The sequence below is a fragment of the Eurosta solidaginis genome, chromosome 2 (genome assembly GCF_040869045.1).
Source record: "Eurosta solidaginis isolate ZX-2024a chromosome 2, ASM4086904v1, whole genome shotgun sequence".
NCBI classification, from domain to species: domain Eukaryota; kingdom Metazoa; phylum Arthropoda; class Insecta; order Diptera; family Tephritidae; genus Eurosta; species Eurosta solidaginis.
This window is the reverse complement of record NC_090320.1, coordinates 53,548,150-53,564,829: the sequence shown is the minus strand read 5'-3', so window position 1 is coordinate 53,564,829 and position 16,680 is coordinate 53,548,150. Positions and strand designations below refer to the sequence as shown.

Sequence of the window (16,680 nt, the reverse complement as noted above, 5' to 3'; positions counted from 1 at the left end):
TTGCTTCTTCACGTTTTGCTAGTGGAACTCTACGTGGAGCTTGGCGAATTGGTTTTGAATCTCCTGTATCTATTCGATGCTTCACAATGGCAGTTCTACCAGGTTTCCCACTGCCCACAGTAAATATGCTGCTGTATTTTTCCAACAATCCCTTAGCTTTTACCCTATAATTTTCTTTCAAACCAAGCAGCCAAGTCTTTAAAAAGCTAGAAGCCTCTCCGCTTGCTTCCTGGAATCCGTCGCATCCTGTTTGAGGGCTCTCGCAATTCACTATGGCTTCCACAGGCTGGCATTTCCCAATTACAATCCCCTTATTCAATATAACTGTTGAATTAAAATTATTTAGTACTCTTACCGGAACCCGAATACCGTTTCCAGTATGCACCAGCGTTCTTGCAATGGCTACACTTGTGTTTCCTTCAGCAGCTTCAATAACGCAAACTTCGCCCACTCCGCAGCTTCCTTCCACATTAGTCCATACAACTGCTTCGGACTTTGGGGGAATCCGTTGACGATGACTTAAGCTGACCTTCCGTGCCTGAACACTGTGCGCACACCCGGTTATAAGAGGTATCTCAATATTTTGACACAATAGCAGTTTCCTTTTCAAATCCAATGTAAAACCATGATGCAGCATAAAATCTACGCCAATTATAAGTTCATCCACAATTTCAGCTACTAAAAATGTGTGATAAACTGACAAAGCTCCAATAATAATATTGCAAACTACCCTACCGGAAATTGCAGCTTCCTCACCTGTAGCAGTTCGGAGCTTGAACCCAACTAATGGTTCTACAATACCCTTTACCATATTTGACCGGATGATTGAATTCGTTGCACCTGTGTCCAAAGTAAGTACCATGCATCGACCATTGACAGTTCCCCTCACCGACAAGTTATTGCTTTCCCGTCCAATATTCGAAACGGGAACTATGGAGCATTCTGTTGTGGGAACCAACTCAAGCTCCTTTGAGGTGGTTCGTTTCAGTTTAACGGCTGCTGTTTTGGTATATCCCCATTATTAGTTCCACCGCTTTGTCTTCTTTCCCCCAAGCACACCTTGGATTGGCCTCGTGTTGTACTACAATTTCGGGCAATATGGCCAGTCATCCCGCAGTTATAGCACTTGATATCCGCACTGCTGCGCCGGTTAAACTTAGATAAGGTCTCTTGTATTACATCTTTTATGGTTGCCTCCAAGGAGTTGGACTTTTCAATTTCAATCTGATGAACTTTGTGTGCTGGCTTGCTCAGAAGAGCTGCTGTCTCTTGCGTCAGTGCAAAAGATACTGTTTCAGCAAACGTTCCTTTCGGTGTTGAGTACGCTGCTCGTTTCGTGTCGGAATCTAGTATACCTCTCACGAATGCTTGACACTTCATCTTCTCTATGAAATCTGCAGATTCCTTAGTGTACGCTAAGTGCGCTAGCCGCTCGATCTTTGTTGCGTACTCCTGCAGAGTTTCACCTACTTTTTGCAAGCAGTTAGTTAGTTCCATTTGGAATACTTGTTGCCTATGATCACTACCATAGCGCCTTTCTACTGCCGCCATTAAAGCGTCGTAATTACCCAGCTCGACTTCCGGAACAGACTGCAGTACTTCAGCAGCAGAACCTGTAAGTGAAACAACCAATGCAGCGACCTTGTCTGCGGTACTCCAACGATTTGCTGTTGCTGTTGTCTCGAACTGAAGCTTAAAGATTGTGAAAGGCACACTACCGTCGAAATTTGGAGGCTTTACCTTGAATCCACTGAATAAAAAATTGGGATGAGTTGATTGTACCTCACTGATACGAGTTTTCATTGCATCTACTTCAGCTTCAATACTTCCTGCTTTCTCTTCTAATTGTACAATTTGTGCATCTCGCGTTTGCAGTTGTGATGTTACATGCAACTTCTGTGCTTCTAGCTGGGAAAACATTTGCGAAATGCGAGTATCCAGCTGCGAATTTATCTGCAACGATACCTCCGATGATATTTGAGAAGTCAACTGAGACATCTTTGACGAAATTTGTGATATTGCATTCATAATCATATTCACGTCCATACCTGTTGAAGAACTCATACCTTCTGCTTTTTCCTCAGTTCCAGTGGGGATCGCCTCCGTTTCCAGCTTGAACACATACTCGTCCACACTAATGTTCTCCGACTCCATAGCTTCACGCAATCGTGCTTGTAATTCTATTTTATTTCCAGAAGTAGATAAACCACGTTCTTCCAATTCCTTCTTAAGTTGGGGAATCTTAAGCTCACTCAACTTTGCCATTTTCATAAAAATAAAATTATTTTGAGTATCCCACTTCGACACCAATTGTTACGATTTCTATTTTCTAACTGACATTTATTTCAGCAAAAGCGTTTTACAAATTATTTAAAATCTATGAGCACTAGACTAATCGAATACAATTATAACAAGTATAAAAATTGAAAAGTATAAAAAAATTGTTTAACGCTGCAAGTAGTAGTGCCCTATTCAAAGTTTGTTACAATATATACTATATATACCACCATATATATACTATATATACCACCGATCTTTATGATTTTTTCAGACAACAATATATGCTATATATGCAAGCATTCGTTGAAATTTGAAGCCTCTAGCTCTTAAAATAGGGCAGTAATTACGAAAAGTTCCTTATCTGAACAATCGGTTGTGGGGGATATATACTATATATACGACCGATCTCATACATTTTTTCAGGCAAAAATATGTGCAATATACGAAAGTATATGGTGAAGTTTGAAGCTTCAATCTGTTAAATTGGGCAAGATATTACAAAAATCCTCTTATTCTGAAAATGGGTTGTATGGAGGATATATGCTATAGTGGTCCGATCCGGTCGGTTCCGACAAATGTCTAATCGGACACCCGAATACACCCGCTCACCAAATTTTATCAAGATATCTCAAAAATTGAGGGACTAGTTTGCATACAAACAGACAGACGGACAGACGGACATGGCTAAATCAACTCAGCTTTTCAACCTGATTATTTCGGTATACTTAATGGTGGGTCTATCTATTTTCCTTTAAGGACTTACAATTTTCGGTTTCGTGACGAAATTAATATACCATTTCATTTTCATGAAAGGTACAAAAACCACTTACTTGAGTCCTGAATGTGTGGCTTTAGCATTTTTTGATAACAGTGTTTCTGTTGAGTCAAAAAAAGATTTGGTGAAGGCATTGAGTCGTGAGACTTTAGATGAAGACGTAAAACGCGTCTCAATTCAAAATTTAAATGTTATGCATGTTATTGGAGGCGGAATGGATCAATTCATTTCTTCTGAGACAAACAATTTTTTTCTTCGCTTTAAAATCAATACAGCATTTTTGAAAAATGTATGGCCTGCGGATAGTAATTTTAGAACTGCTCTTCAAATTGTTAATGACATTCACGTGGTAAACGATACAGCTAAACGAGCGGTGAAATTGATGCAAGACTACAACCCAGTGATCACAGAAGAAGGCGAACTAAAACAATATATATTGCAAGTGTCAAAAACTATCAAATACAATTTCCAATGAGCACGAAGGAGATTTTATTACAAAACTTTTTATAATTACACCATTTAATAAAATAAATAATCATCAGGCAAAGATATTTTTTAAATTGTTTTTATCTGGATTAAATATTAATGTTAAAGAAAACTAATACAGAGAAACATTGTTCATCAGATATGCCCCTAGAATATTTGTGAATAAAGTGTTTCTATAAAATAAATATTATTGAAGTTAAGAACAATTAAAGTGAGCCATAGTGAGAAAAATAGCATTTTTAGCAAACTTTGTGGGCTCATGGCACGCCCAATAATTATGCATACGATCTAAAATTTTTTATATATAATTTTTATCTAATTTGGAATAAATCTAAGGGGTTTGTCAAGTGAAAATACGAAAAAAAAATAACGGTCACACTAATGTACACATGTTTATTTAATATTAATAACAAAAAAAATTGTTGATGTTTGTAAAATTGTAGCTTTTTAATTTTTGACGTTAATTTAATAATCTACAAACACATTTTGTGAATAATTTTTCGTTGTTTACTTCGTTCAATTCTGATATGCAGATATTCAACTTTTATATTCCATACGGATATCCAGATTTTCCGTTTACGTATCCGGATAATCGGATAGCCGGATTTTTTGCTTAGCTATCCCGTTATTCGAATATCCGGATAGTTGAAAAATCCGGATGCAGTTCACAGCCCTACTTAGAATATACCCACGGCAGGTATGCCTGTCGTATGAGGCGTCTAAAATACCAAATTGATTCAAGGTGTTGCTACCGCAAAATATAACTTCTCGAACCCAATTGTCAAGTTCACCTACCCATGGCGAATCCTGTTACTTTAGCAGCCGAGGCTCTGGCGACCCCTGGTTCCTCACGCATCTAGGGGGTGGGTGGGCGGCATGGCCTTTTAGGTTTCATGTCATGTTCCCGAGATGGTCGTGCTGGTGCCTTAATGAACCATCAACATCGATAACACTCCCCAAGGCCTTCGGGGAGTGTCCTTATCGCTACAACAACAAAAACATCTATTGTGTTTGACGTTTCAACCTATTTCTGTATGTGTTGGCTTTTATTATATTTAAGTACCTCTTCAGGCTTTTTGCTGCATATGCCGAGGCGATTAAGAGTTACGCCATCTATATAGGCGTGTCTCTGCCTTGCCAGAGCGACGCATTCGCAGAGAATGTGAAGTGGCGTTCAATCCTCTAGCTCACAAAAGCGACGGATTTTTGTATCGCATAGATTTAACATACTTAGGTGATATGTTGTTGTTGTGGTTGTTGTAGCGATAAGGTTGCTCCCCGAAGGCTTTGGGGAGTGTAATGGATGTGATGGTCCTTTGCCGGATACAAATCCGGTACGCTCTGGTACCATAGCACCATTAAGGTGCTAGCCCGACCATCTCGGGAACGATTTATGTGGCCACATTAAACCTTCAGGCCATTCCCTCCCTCCCTACCCCCAATTTCCATGAGGAGCTTGGGGTCGCCAGAGCCTCGTCTGTTAGTGAAACAGGATTCGCCGCGGATAGGTGCTGTTGACAATTGGGTTTGGAGAAGCTATATATTGCGCTGGCAACCTGAAAGGTTGCGCTACACAGCCCCTTGAATCTGGTATTTTAGTCGCCTCTTACGACAGGCATACCTACCGCGGGTATATTCTGATCCCCTAACCCGCTGGGGTACTTAGGTGATATCTTAAGCTACAGTTTCCCGTATAGTACCCAGTGAGAGATTGTAGGTCGTCTCTGCTTAGATTAATAAGTTTGACAGATACTCTCGTTGCTGGGAGTATAAACATTTCGGCCTGTCTTTGCTCTGTGCATTCAATCATGTGTTGTCTGAACTGCGTTGTTTCTCAGGTACTTACGGTTCACCTAGTGTGTCCCCTTGCAAGTAAACATACGGGTTCTGGACCGTAGAATGCTGCTAAAGCACCCTGCTTGGCTAGGTTGTCTGGATCTATAACGAACTAAAGCTCTATGTCCTACGAACGTAAAACTCCAATATTTGTCAATAATTGGGATAAAAAGTATCTCATCTTTATGTAGTACTAATTTATAGACAGTTGATCCGAAAGTTTATCGGCAGTCTATTCACTTGCCGGACGACGCCATAATGAGGGAAATGAAGTGAGTTTAGAAGAGAGACATGACTTAGAAGGTTTTGATGATAATTTTAAAGAAGTGAAAGTGAAAGAGCGGGTAGCGCCAAGTCGCTTTACAGAGTAACACCAGTTCATTATACCCAAGACTTGGGATTGTGATCCGTGGTGGTGTGGTGGTAGCGAGGGCACTAGGTTCCACTCCCGGGCAAAGTAATATCAAAAATTTAGAAAAGGCTTTTTTTTTAATAAAAAAAAGTTTCTATTCGGTGTCGCCCCTCGGAAGTGATACGGCAAACACTCCGAGTGTATTTCTGCCATGAAAAGCTTCTCAGTTAAATTGATCTGCCATGCAGATGCCGTTCGGAGTGAGCATAAAACACGTAGGTCCGGTCCCGCCGATATGTAGGGAAAATTAAAAGTGCAGTACCCAAATAGGAAGGAAAGAGGAATTAAAAGGGTAAAGAAGTGGAAGAGGAGTCAAGAGGAAGATGACGGGGAAAGAGAAGGTAGAGACAGCGCGAGAAAAGTGGAAATGGAAAGTGGCAAAGAAATACATAGAATGGAAGAAGAAAAAGAGGGAATCGGGAAGGAACATCGAAGGAAGCGGGAGAGAACGTCGCAAAGAGCGCGCGAAAGATATATAATGAATCGAAAAAAGAATAGGAAGAGGAACAAGAAGAATATAAAACTACATAGAAAACAAGTAAAGGTGTCTAAGCTCGGGTGTAACCGAACATTATATGCTCAGCGTGAGCTTCAATTGTACATTTGATTTCAGATAAATTACTTTTCTACATAACACAGTACAGTAAAACTTGATAAGTGAAATATCATTGATTCAAAACTATTTCTTGCTAAGTTATAGCTTATTATTCTAGTCTACGACCCTTTTAAACTTGTTTTATATCTAATTTGCCGTGGTCTTTTAACCGATCCCGTCCATTTTTACTAGAAATATTTTCTGCTATAAAGAAAATGTGTGTACACAATTTCATTACGATGTGTTAATTTTTCTTCGAGTTGTGGCTCCCAAAACAGAAAATTGCTTAGTCATAAAAGGGGCGGTGCCACACCCATTTTCAAAATTTTTAGTGTTTTCCAATTTAATGTTATAATTCAATTTAGAAAGTAAAATTCTATTGACACAAAGCTCTTTTTCGCTAAGAGATAGCTTATTATTTTCGTCTACGACCCTTTTAAAAATCTTTTATATAAAAGTGGGCGTGGCCTTTAACCGATTTCGTTAATTTTTCTTCAAGGCATTCCCTATAGTAAAGGCAACCGCTCTGCCGAATTTTGTTACGATAGGTTTAACGGTTTTTGATTTATGATTAATAATATTTGTAAAATTGATTTTATCACAAGTGGGCGGTGCCACGCCCATTTAAAAAAAATCCAAATTTTTATCAATATCAGTCCACATGTCAAATTTCAACATTCTAGGTGTATTATTTACTAAATTAACAGGTTTTTTGTGTGTTTCCAAAATTTTATATATATAAAAAGTGGGCGTGGTTATCATCCGATTTCACTCATTTTCAATGCCAATCTACTCTGGGTCCAGATAAGCTAGTGTACCAAATTTGGTGAAGATATCTCAATATTTACTCAAGTTATCGTGATAACGGACGGGCGGACATGGCTCAGTCAAAATTTTTTTTCGATACTGATGATTTTGATATATGGAAGTTTATATTTATCTCGATTCCTTTATACCTGTACAACCAACCGTTATCCAATCAAAGTTAATATACTTTGTGTGCAAAGCACGCTGAGTATAAAAAAGAGGTAGATGGAGAGCAGTCGGCAGTATGAAACCTAATAAAATCGCTTTGTTTGAGTTATTTTTTTATTAGACTAGCGTACTAAGCATACTTTGTCCTGCCCGAAAATTGGTTTGCTTGCGCGCAGTTTCGACCTGTCAAAAGCACCTAAATGCGCTAGCGCTCATAATCAACTGTACTTGCACGCCATGTAAAATTAACGATATTCGAGTTAGGGATCATTTCGCGTGGAGAGTCGTGATATATATAGACTAAGCTGAAGCGAAGCATGGAATGGTTGTTCAGTATTTGTATAGATATAAATGTAGATCTAACTTTCAAAATATTGTGGCGAATAATAGCATCACTATGTTGTTAGTAAATAATCACAACAACAAAAACAGCAAGCAGCCACACTTATGTACATGTACACATTAAAACAAGCAGCCGCACTTATGTACACGGCAACGAGGAATATTCCATACGCATAACCATAAGCTTGAAGCAAAGAGATTATGTAGCCGGCGGCTAAAAGGAGAAATTGTTACTCACACATACACACGCATGTGGCTAGAAGAAAAAAATACACTACAGAGATACATGTGTATAGCTAAATACCAAACATGAGATACAACTGTTCTAGAAGGTGAAAACTCCAGACCTTACGAGAAATAGGTGAGCAAGGTAACCGAGAGTATAAAAGCAGCGCACGCTGAGTAATCAGTAATCAGTTTGATTTAGTGAAGTATAATTGTACTACCCCCAAAGTAGTCTAAATAAAGACCATTTTGCAAAACTGAATATTGGAGTTATTTATTCGACAGTTCAGCGATTCGAACGTTAGCGGAAGGTGGATAAATATAAGAAATTCCCAAAATTCGTTACAATATTATAATGCGATCAAAATTTGCTTCAGTGCAAGTCTGCCCCTGAGGAAGCTAAGGAGATTAGCGAAACGTAGGCTTGAATAGTGGAGTCTTCTGCCTTGCACTAAAGCGAAACCTTTCTTTTTTTAACTGCATACGTATTTGTATATGCAAATAATTGAGCAGTTACACCAAGTCTAAAATCGTTTAATATTTTCTCTATTTACAGCTAATCCAAATGCAAATTGCAACTTTCACAACATCGAACAACGGTAATCTACCATGCGAATGCTTAACACTGAACAAACGCACAATGTGGAACAAAATTATTTTGAATTATAATTCGTTTATACTCGTCCAGGGGATTCATGAAGATAGCCACAACTGTCTAATTTTAGCTATGTACTTTTCTGAAACTATCATTGTTTATATAATCAGATACAATTTTATTCATTATTTAAATATTTAAAAAAGCATTCCTTCCCCAAAAAAGGCTTAAAATTTTCGTTTAAGTGTCAAAAGTGGTCTGGTAAAATATGAGCTTTTAATTAAAATGCTGCACATATGCTCCAATATGTTTTACGAATTACAAGGGAACAACCGATTTCTATTCTTAAGGAAAAAAGTAATCAAGTTTAAAGTTAGAGTAGCGAGTGCAAAAAACGAATTATTCGTCGAATATAGCTATTCATTGCAGGGACCAAACTTTCATGTGCTTAAACAGGGGCCGCATTCCCACAAATGCTGCAAACAATTTCATTGCCATAACACATAAGTATCAAAGGAACTAAATGCGCAGCGAGCACGACTTCTTCTTTTGTAACAGCGCTTCGCCCCATCCAGTATATGCGATCACTCACAAATGGAATTCAAGGAGTTGTGTAGCGCAATCCTTTTAAGGGGTTGCCAGTGCCATTAATAGCTTCTGTAGCTATGGGTGCGAACACTCAAAAATCCTCTTAACGGAAGTCCGAGGATACCTGCACTTGGACCAGGGAGATAAAAGTGTTGGAGGTGTTGGTTCCACATTGCAATTGAAAAGAGGGTTGGTGTCATGTGTGGACACGATACAAGCAGGACATAGATTGGGTATGTCGAGCTTTATTCTGAATAAGTAAAAGTTGAACCTATTATAGTATCCAGATCGAAGTTGAGCTAGAGTGAGGCGCGTCTCCCTGCGGAGGTTGCTTTCGTCAACTGCGAGTTTCCGGTATTTTATTCAAAAGAACGGGCTTCAACGGGAAATCCCTGACATAGTGTTCGACGCCTTTTTTGTGTGTCTCTGTTCAAGCTCCTTTTCTTTATACGGCTGCATTCATACGTGATGGATTTCTTCATAGTGTTTACGGAGATGACTTCTTAAGTTCCTGGGAGATGGGACTTCTTCAATTAGATTTCTGTTGGGATGCCCATGTTACATTCCGTAGCAGTTCTGACCGCAGTTTTTGACAGACATGCAATTTACTCCAGTGCATATAAGGGGCCGGCCAAGTGGTTATGAGCGTTTCTTTATTTTTACCCCCACTGCTGTCGCAAGAGACTTGAGGATTTTGTTACTGCTCTGGAATTTAGTGCAATTGTGGCTGCATGCTCGTCAAAATGTAGATTCTTATCGAACGTCACACCCAGTACTTTTGGATGTAAGACAGTCGGTAGCGTAATGCCATCGAAGTGGGTGTACAATATGGTCGACATTTGCTTTGCGTATGTTGTAAATAAGATCGCCGTAGATTTGGTCGGATATAGTGTCAGATTTCGCGAGCTGAAAAAATTGGAAAAACTAGGGAGACAGTCCTTGATTTTATAGCGTGACTCATTGATGGATGGGCCGGACCTGTTGCCATTATCGTGTAATCATCGGCGTAGGACAATATCCTAACTCCTTTTGGTGGGGAACGGAGCTTCGATATGTAAAAGTTAACCCAAAGTGGGGATGGGACACTACCATAAAGCACGCCCTTTTTAATTCTTTTGGCTTTTGATGTTACTTTGCTGAACTGCAACGATACCTGCTGACCACACAGTTAATTTGCGGTCCACCTTTTTAGACTGGGAGGAAGGTTGGACCCCAAGTTTTTCAGTAACGTGCTGTAATTGATAAGTCTAGCGCCACGAGTACTGTTTTATGGTGGGGTTTTTGACTCAGTCCACAATTTATCTGTATGTGTTGAATGCGTTAAGCGCGATGGTGGTGCTTTGTAATTTTCGGAAGCCATGCTGATGATTAGCGAGCCGCAGGAAGAGCATAAGGAAGCGGGACGTTTTCAAGTGTCTTGGCTATAGGCTTTATTAGCGGTACTACCCTCGCCATTTTTAATTTTCAGGGATGACGAAAGTGGACAGTCAGGTTGAAGAAGAGCGCCCGATATTTGATATCCTCGTGACCAAGGAGCATCGACATGGCAATCCCGTCTGTGCCGACTGCTTTAAATTGTTTAGCAAGTTCGATGGCTTATTCGGCATCTTTGACGGTGATAGTAATAGGGGACGCGCTGTGTTTCTATATGTATGCGCATTGTTGTTGTCGTTGTTGCGATAAAAAACACTCCCCGAATGTTTTCGGGTTCTCGATGTTGATCCGGTATGTTCTGATAACAAGCACCATTAAGGTACAAGCCCGACCTTCTCGATAATGATATAATATGAGCACATTGAATCTTCTAGGCCATCCCGCCACCTACCTTGATGGATATTTTGTCATTGTGCTTAGTTGGGTTTGAGAGGGACTTTACTATTGAGCAAAGTTTACCAACACCGGCAGAGTGGCTACAGCTGTGTAAGTGTTCATCCCATTCCTGCCGCTTGTGTTTGTCTTCACGTTGTTTGATAGCAGGCTTATGTTCCAAATTGAGGGTCTCCAGGGTCTTTCTGCCTTACTAGGTCACGCTCTTTCGCTAAAATTGCATCCTCCTTGGAAAGTATGGCCGGATTTTCTGAATTCTTCCAACGGTAATTAAACTAGTGATTGGAAGGACAGCGAAGAGATTATTTGTGCTATATCTTTTTCGGGCCAATTTGTTTTCAGTCTGAAAATTTTAGTTGTAAACTGTATTGCTTTTTATATTAGAAAGAGTGAAATGGTTAACGAGATATAAATATTAAGAGCTTACATTTTAAAAGTCCTAATTGAAATTTTGAGCCTATATGGGAAAAGTTTTTTAAACGGTCTAATGTATATACATACATATATATATACATATATACACGTGTATCACGTGCAACTTATTATTATTAGTAAAGTAATTTTAAACGTTAACAAAAAATATGTACATACATACAAAGACACGCATGAGTTTTGTGTTATAAAAGATTCATTGTTGTTGTTTATGTTTTTTTTTTTAAATACATATGTACTGAAGAACTATTTTCATTAATATAATAAATATATGTATAAACCTAAAATAAGGTAATGTTATTCACACTAGGGCTGGGACTATCCGCATATTTGAATATCTGGATATCAATACGGATATCCGTTGACACGGATAAAATCCGGACGGCATGGATATCCGGTTAATATTCGTTTGTGAAACTATCCAGATATCCGGATTTATGAAGGTCCCGTTAATAACCGTATTTTTGGATATCCTGGGAAAGCAACAAATTGATGCACCATATATATATATGTTTATTTAACATTAATAACAAAAAAAAAAATTTTTTTTGATGTTTGTAAAATTGTAGACTTTTAATTTTTGACGTTAATTTAATAATCTAGAAACATATTTTGTGAATAATTTTTTGATGTTTGCTTCGTTCAATTCTGATATGCAGATATACAACTTTTATATTCCAGTATCCGGACATACGGATAGCCAGATTTTTTGCTTAGCTATCCGGTTATTCGAATATCCGGTTTATCCGGATAGTTGAAAAATCCGGATGCAGTTCACAGCCCTAATTCACACATACATATATCGCACACCTAGATCAGCGCACCACTCGAGAGCTTCGTAGAGTTTCGGAAAACTATTCGGCGTTTATCTACATGTCGTGTTACCGTAGCGACAGCGATTTAGTAAAGCAAGTAATCGCATCAGTTTTAGCCTTGTACCAAAGAGTATATATTTGTTAAGAGGCGTCACTCGATACTTTGTTGTTGCTAAAGCAACCCTGTCATGTCGAATGTGATTCTCAAGGAAGTTTTGTTCAGTTTTTTTTAACTGAATCCTATATATTTATGCGGTAAAGTGACTTTGCATAATTACGATTTTTGGAAAGAGAATTAATTAATTAATTTAATACAATCAATAAAATAAACACAAATACCTCACGAAGATGTGTAGAAGGCGTTTTAATAAATACATCTGACAAAAAAAACCAACGACTACCTTGAGAAAACATCGAGTAATTTGCTTTAGCAACAACAAAAGTATCGAGTGACGGCTCTTGTAGTAAACATTTCATGCGTGAATTAGATGCTCTTAAGCGTTCTCCATGTAACACATACTACTACAAAAAAAGCTGCGTTTGTATTCGAAGCTCTGCTGGCATTGTGCACCACTATCCTATATAAAAGTATATGAGTTAGGCCCGGTTTGTCAGTTAAACTACGCTTAAACTTATTGTGCAGTTTTTCAGGCTACTTCAACTGAGACTTAAGCTGAGCTTAAGTGGCCAATCTGGCAGGGCTAAACTCTAGTTAACCTATCGGTGATTTGCGTACATTCGAAATGGCGTCAAATATACCCAACAAGCATTTGGGCTTGAGTACAATTAGAGCTCATGTTGATAACTAGGCATACTTCTAAAATCTCAAGAGTTTTTTCAAAACAGTGGCTCAACTTAACAATCATAGCGTACTGAGCAAAACAGGGAATTTTTTATAATGAGAAAAATGTTATTAAGTTGAAAAAATGATAGTTCCCAACTTGTGGTTCTTTAACTGGACTCAAGTGTAAGATTCCAATACTACAGTATTTTCACGTATAATAATAAAATAAAGTATATATAATTTATTTTTTATTAATTATTACTATTATTTCTCACAATAAATAGCTATTTGCTTTGGTGGCACCACCTTGGAGATTTTTTTTCAACTTCACCTCAACTCGATATCCAATGTGGGATATCAACTGGAGAAACGTGTTCATTTGAGAACTGTACATTTCTAAAAAATATCTCAAAGGTTGGATAATAATTTGAAAATGCTAATGACGTTGGAGATCACCTCGAGAACTATACATTTTAGAAAGTTTCTCAAAGGTTGGGTAGTGATTGGAGAATGATGTTGGATATCACCGCCGGAACTAGATATACAGACCAATATAAATATTCTCACGGATTTTTTTATTCCCGCGGAAAAATTCCTCCAATTCTTTTCTCCTAGGGAGAAGAAAAATTGGGGAATGGGAATTTCGAATTTTCGAAGTCAGCTGTTTTGTCAATTGAAATTTCGTTGCGCATTTCTTATTTTGTTTAAAAAATTGAAAAGTTTAATTATTGTTGCGAATTTGTTTGAAATTAAGAAATAAGGTATAAACAATGCACATTATTGCATTTCATGTGGTATACACTGAAATGAGTAATGAATTGGTGCCACAGCAACATCAACAGAGGAGCATAAGAAGAAGACGGCGGGTTAACACAAATCCGCCGGAGTTGCCTGCTTTCATTCTGCAAAGCAATTTTCTGGCGGCCATGTCGAGTTGAGTTCGCCTTTCGCCATATGCCAAAATCTAATTAAGGCTTGTTAAAAAATCCTTGCGCAATTTCTGGATGGCTGCATCAAATATACAAAGAGCTCTTCCGTTGCTTATGATATACTTTTCGACTTAAAATAAAGAATATTGTGGTTGCTGTTGTTGTTGTATTAACAGTGAGAATATTGTGGTAGAATGTAAATACATATTCTAGCGCAAATTTGTACAAATAAGTGTTCTTTCTTATTCTTATTTTGATGCATTCCCTTTAATTTAACTAGTGAAAAAAACTCCTATGAAATGGCAGAGAAATCTCCCTCTCCCTCACATTCATAATACCTACTTTTCTCCCATAACCGGTTTCCGCTTTTTCGAACATTGTTCAGAATAGGAAGAAAGGGAGAAGTGAAAAAACTCACAAGAAATTTTTATTTAGAATACGAGGAATGGGAGAAGGGAAAAAACTCGCACGGAATTTTCGTTTAGAATTGGGCTGATATATTTCGCTGGAGAAATGTATCTAAAATGTTTGTTGGGTAAACACGTATCTACAAATTATCTAGATGATAAAAAACCAATGTGAAAAACTGCTCAGTAGTTTAACTGGAGTTTAAGCTTAGCTTAACCGACTACTGAAAAACTGGGTATTAGAGATTTTAGGCGATGGAGTTTGAGCGTAGGGAAAGCTGGAATTTGGGAGAAGGAAGGGCAAACAACTGATTGTTTATCTATATGAGCTAGTGGAACTTTTATTTTTTACCAAAACTTCTCTTGATGAATGGTGGAACTAATATTTAATAGAGTTTACAGATTAGTAGGTACCGAAATTGGGAACCCGGTTAAATTTCATATTTTTGACTTAGTTCCTTATTGATCTAGGTGTGCGATATGTATACAAATGGATAAATGATTAGATTTTCATCTTTTGGTTGCTAGTTCAAAAGCAGTCTATCTCAAAATTTGTTTCAAAAACGCATTATTTTGACTTATGTTTAATGAAAAGTTAGTTGAATTATCACCTCGAAACAAATTTTGAGATGCGCGTCGTCATATCGGTAGCCGAGAGCTGACTCTTAGTCATGGACTTTCATCAAAGAGCATAAATTAAAACAAGAGATGTCAGTCTGCTACTCGTAGCCATTTGCTAGTTGCTTTCTATGAGGCAATCGCTGATTTTTTTGGGCGAGATGTGCATAAAATGTCTTCTATACATTTTCGTGGGGTATTTGTGTTTACTTTTCCGACTGTAATTAATTAATTATCTTTCCAAAAACCACAGTTGCATAACGTGCCTAAACCGCATGGATAAATGGGAGACAATTCAAAAAACGCCCTCATCGAAAACATTCACATGAATTTTTTGATTTCCAGCGAGTTACTCGCCACTCGTAGCAAACTGGTGGCTCTTATTATAATTTATCATCTTTGCTTTCATCTTATTATAAGCTTGAGTGTTTAGATAAAAAGCATATAAATTGTTTTTTAAGTTTATGCCTAATGTGGAATACAATAATTAGCATAAGTTTATGAAGTTTTTTGTTTTTTTTTTCATTTAAAATTGAATTGAAATTTTTTTAATCTGTACATAAAAAAAAATTTATTTTTAATTTACCGTAGAAGAATGTAAATAACAAAGGTACAAAATTTACTTAAAAATCGTGCAAATAAACAAGTATCTGAATAAAAATATATTGTTTTAAAATCAATTTTTGCATACAAATTATTATATTGTAACGAATTTAGGGAAATTCCGCTTATTTGAAACCTTCTACTAACGCTCGAATCGCTGAACTGTCGAATAAATAACTCCAATATTCCGTATTGCAAACTGGTCTTTATTTAGACTAATTTGAGAGTAGTACTTCACAACCAATAGCGTGTTTAAATCAAACTTATTACTGATTCTCAGCTTCATTCGCATATTTCTACTAAAGTCTAGACGTTTCGCCTTCTACAACTGCTGTATCTCCCGCTTGGTAATTAGTTATATGCGTGTGTATATCTGAGAAACAACTTCGGCTGATGACTACATCTGTGTGTGAGTTATCTCTTCGTTGCCTTGTATGTATGTGTGTAAATGATGATTGATTTGTTCATGTACACGAAAGAGTGGCAGCTTGCTTTATTGTTTTTGTGCCCTCATTTGCTAATAACAGTGATGCTAAAATTCGCCACAATATTGTAACGAATCTTATGAAACGCTCAATGTTTCTGCCCCTTCTGCTACCGTTCGAATCACCGAACGGTCGATACACACGAAATTTTCTGGGCCCGTATCGTGTTATACGATCACGTATCGAAAAGCATTCATCATTCAAACGATAAATCAGAAGCTATCAAAATATTCGTAAAAGTGATAATGAGTTATGGATTTAATGAATACTGACAGCCAACATTTCACATATTTCCCGAATCCGATTTCCCATTTCAGTGCTATTGCGATTTAAAAAATTGATTTCAATCACGTATCGTATAACGTGATACGGGCCCTGTATATAAATGCCCTTTATTTACAGCACTATAATGGTAATATAGCTTCATATATTAACGAATTTTGGTGATTTGCTGATAATTATATACCTTCTGCTAACGTTCGAATCACTGAACTTTCGAATAAATAACTCCAATATTCAGTATTGCAAAATGGTCTTTATTAGACTTTTTTCGGAGTAGTACTTTACAATTATACTTCAACAATAGCGTGTTTAAATCAAACTGATTAGTTATTCCTCACCTTGCGCTGCTTTTATACTTTCTGTTGCCTCGTTCGCATATTTCTCCTCAG

The 16,680-nt window shown here is 37.6% G+C and overlaps 1 protein-coding gene across 7 annotated transcripts in view; it reads left to right on the top strand.

Annotated features, from left to right (window-relative positions):
• LOC137239736 (uncharacterized) overlaps positions 1-16,680 on the top strand; it is a 169,812-nt gene that overhangs the window by 146,789 nt on the left and 6,343 nt on the right. Inside the window, exon 7 of one of the 7 annotated variants that reach the window (XM_067765356.1) lies at positions 8,483-15,601. The exons of the other annotated variants lie outside the window; for them this stretch is intronic. Coding sequence (XP_067621457.1) covers positions 8,483-8,529 — 47 coding nt within the window. The 3' untranslated portion in view covers positions 8,530-15,601. Of the gene's footprint in view, positions 1-8,482; positions 15,602-16,680 lie in introns of those variants that run through there. 7 annotated transcript variants of the gene reach the window in all.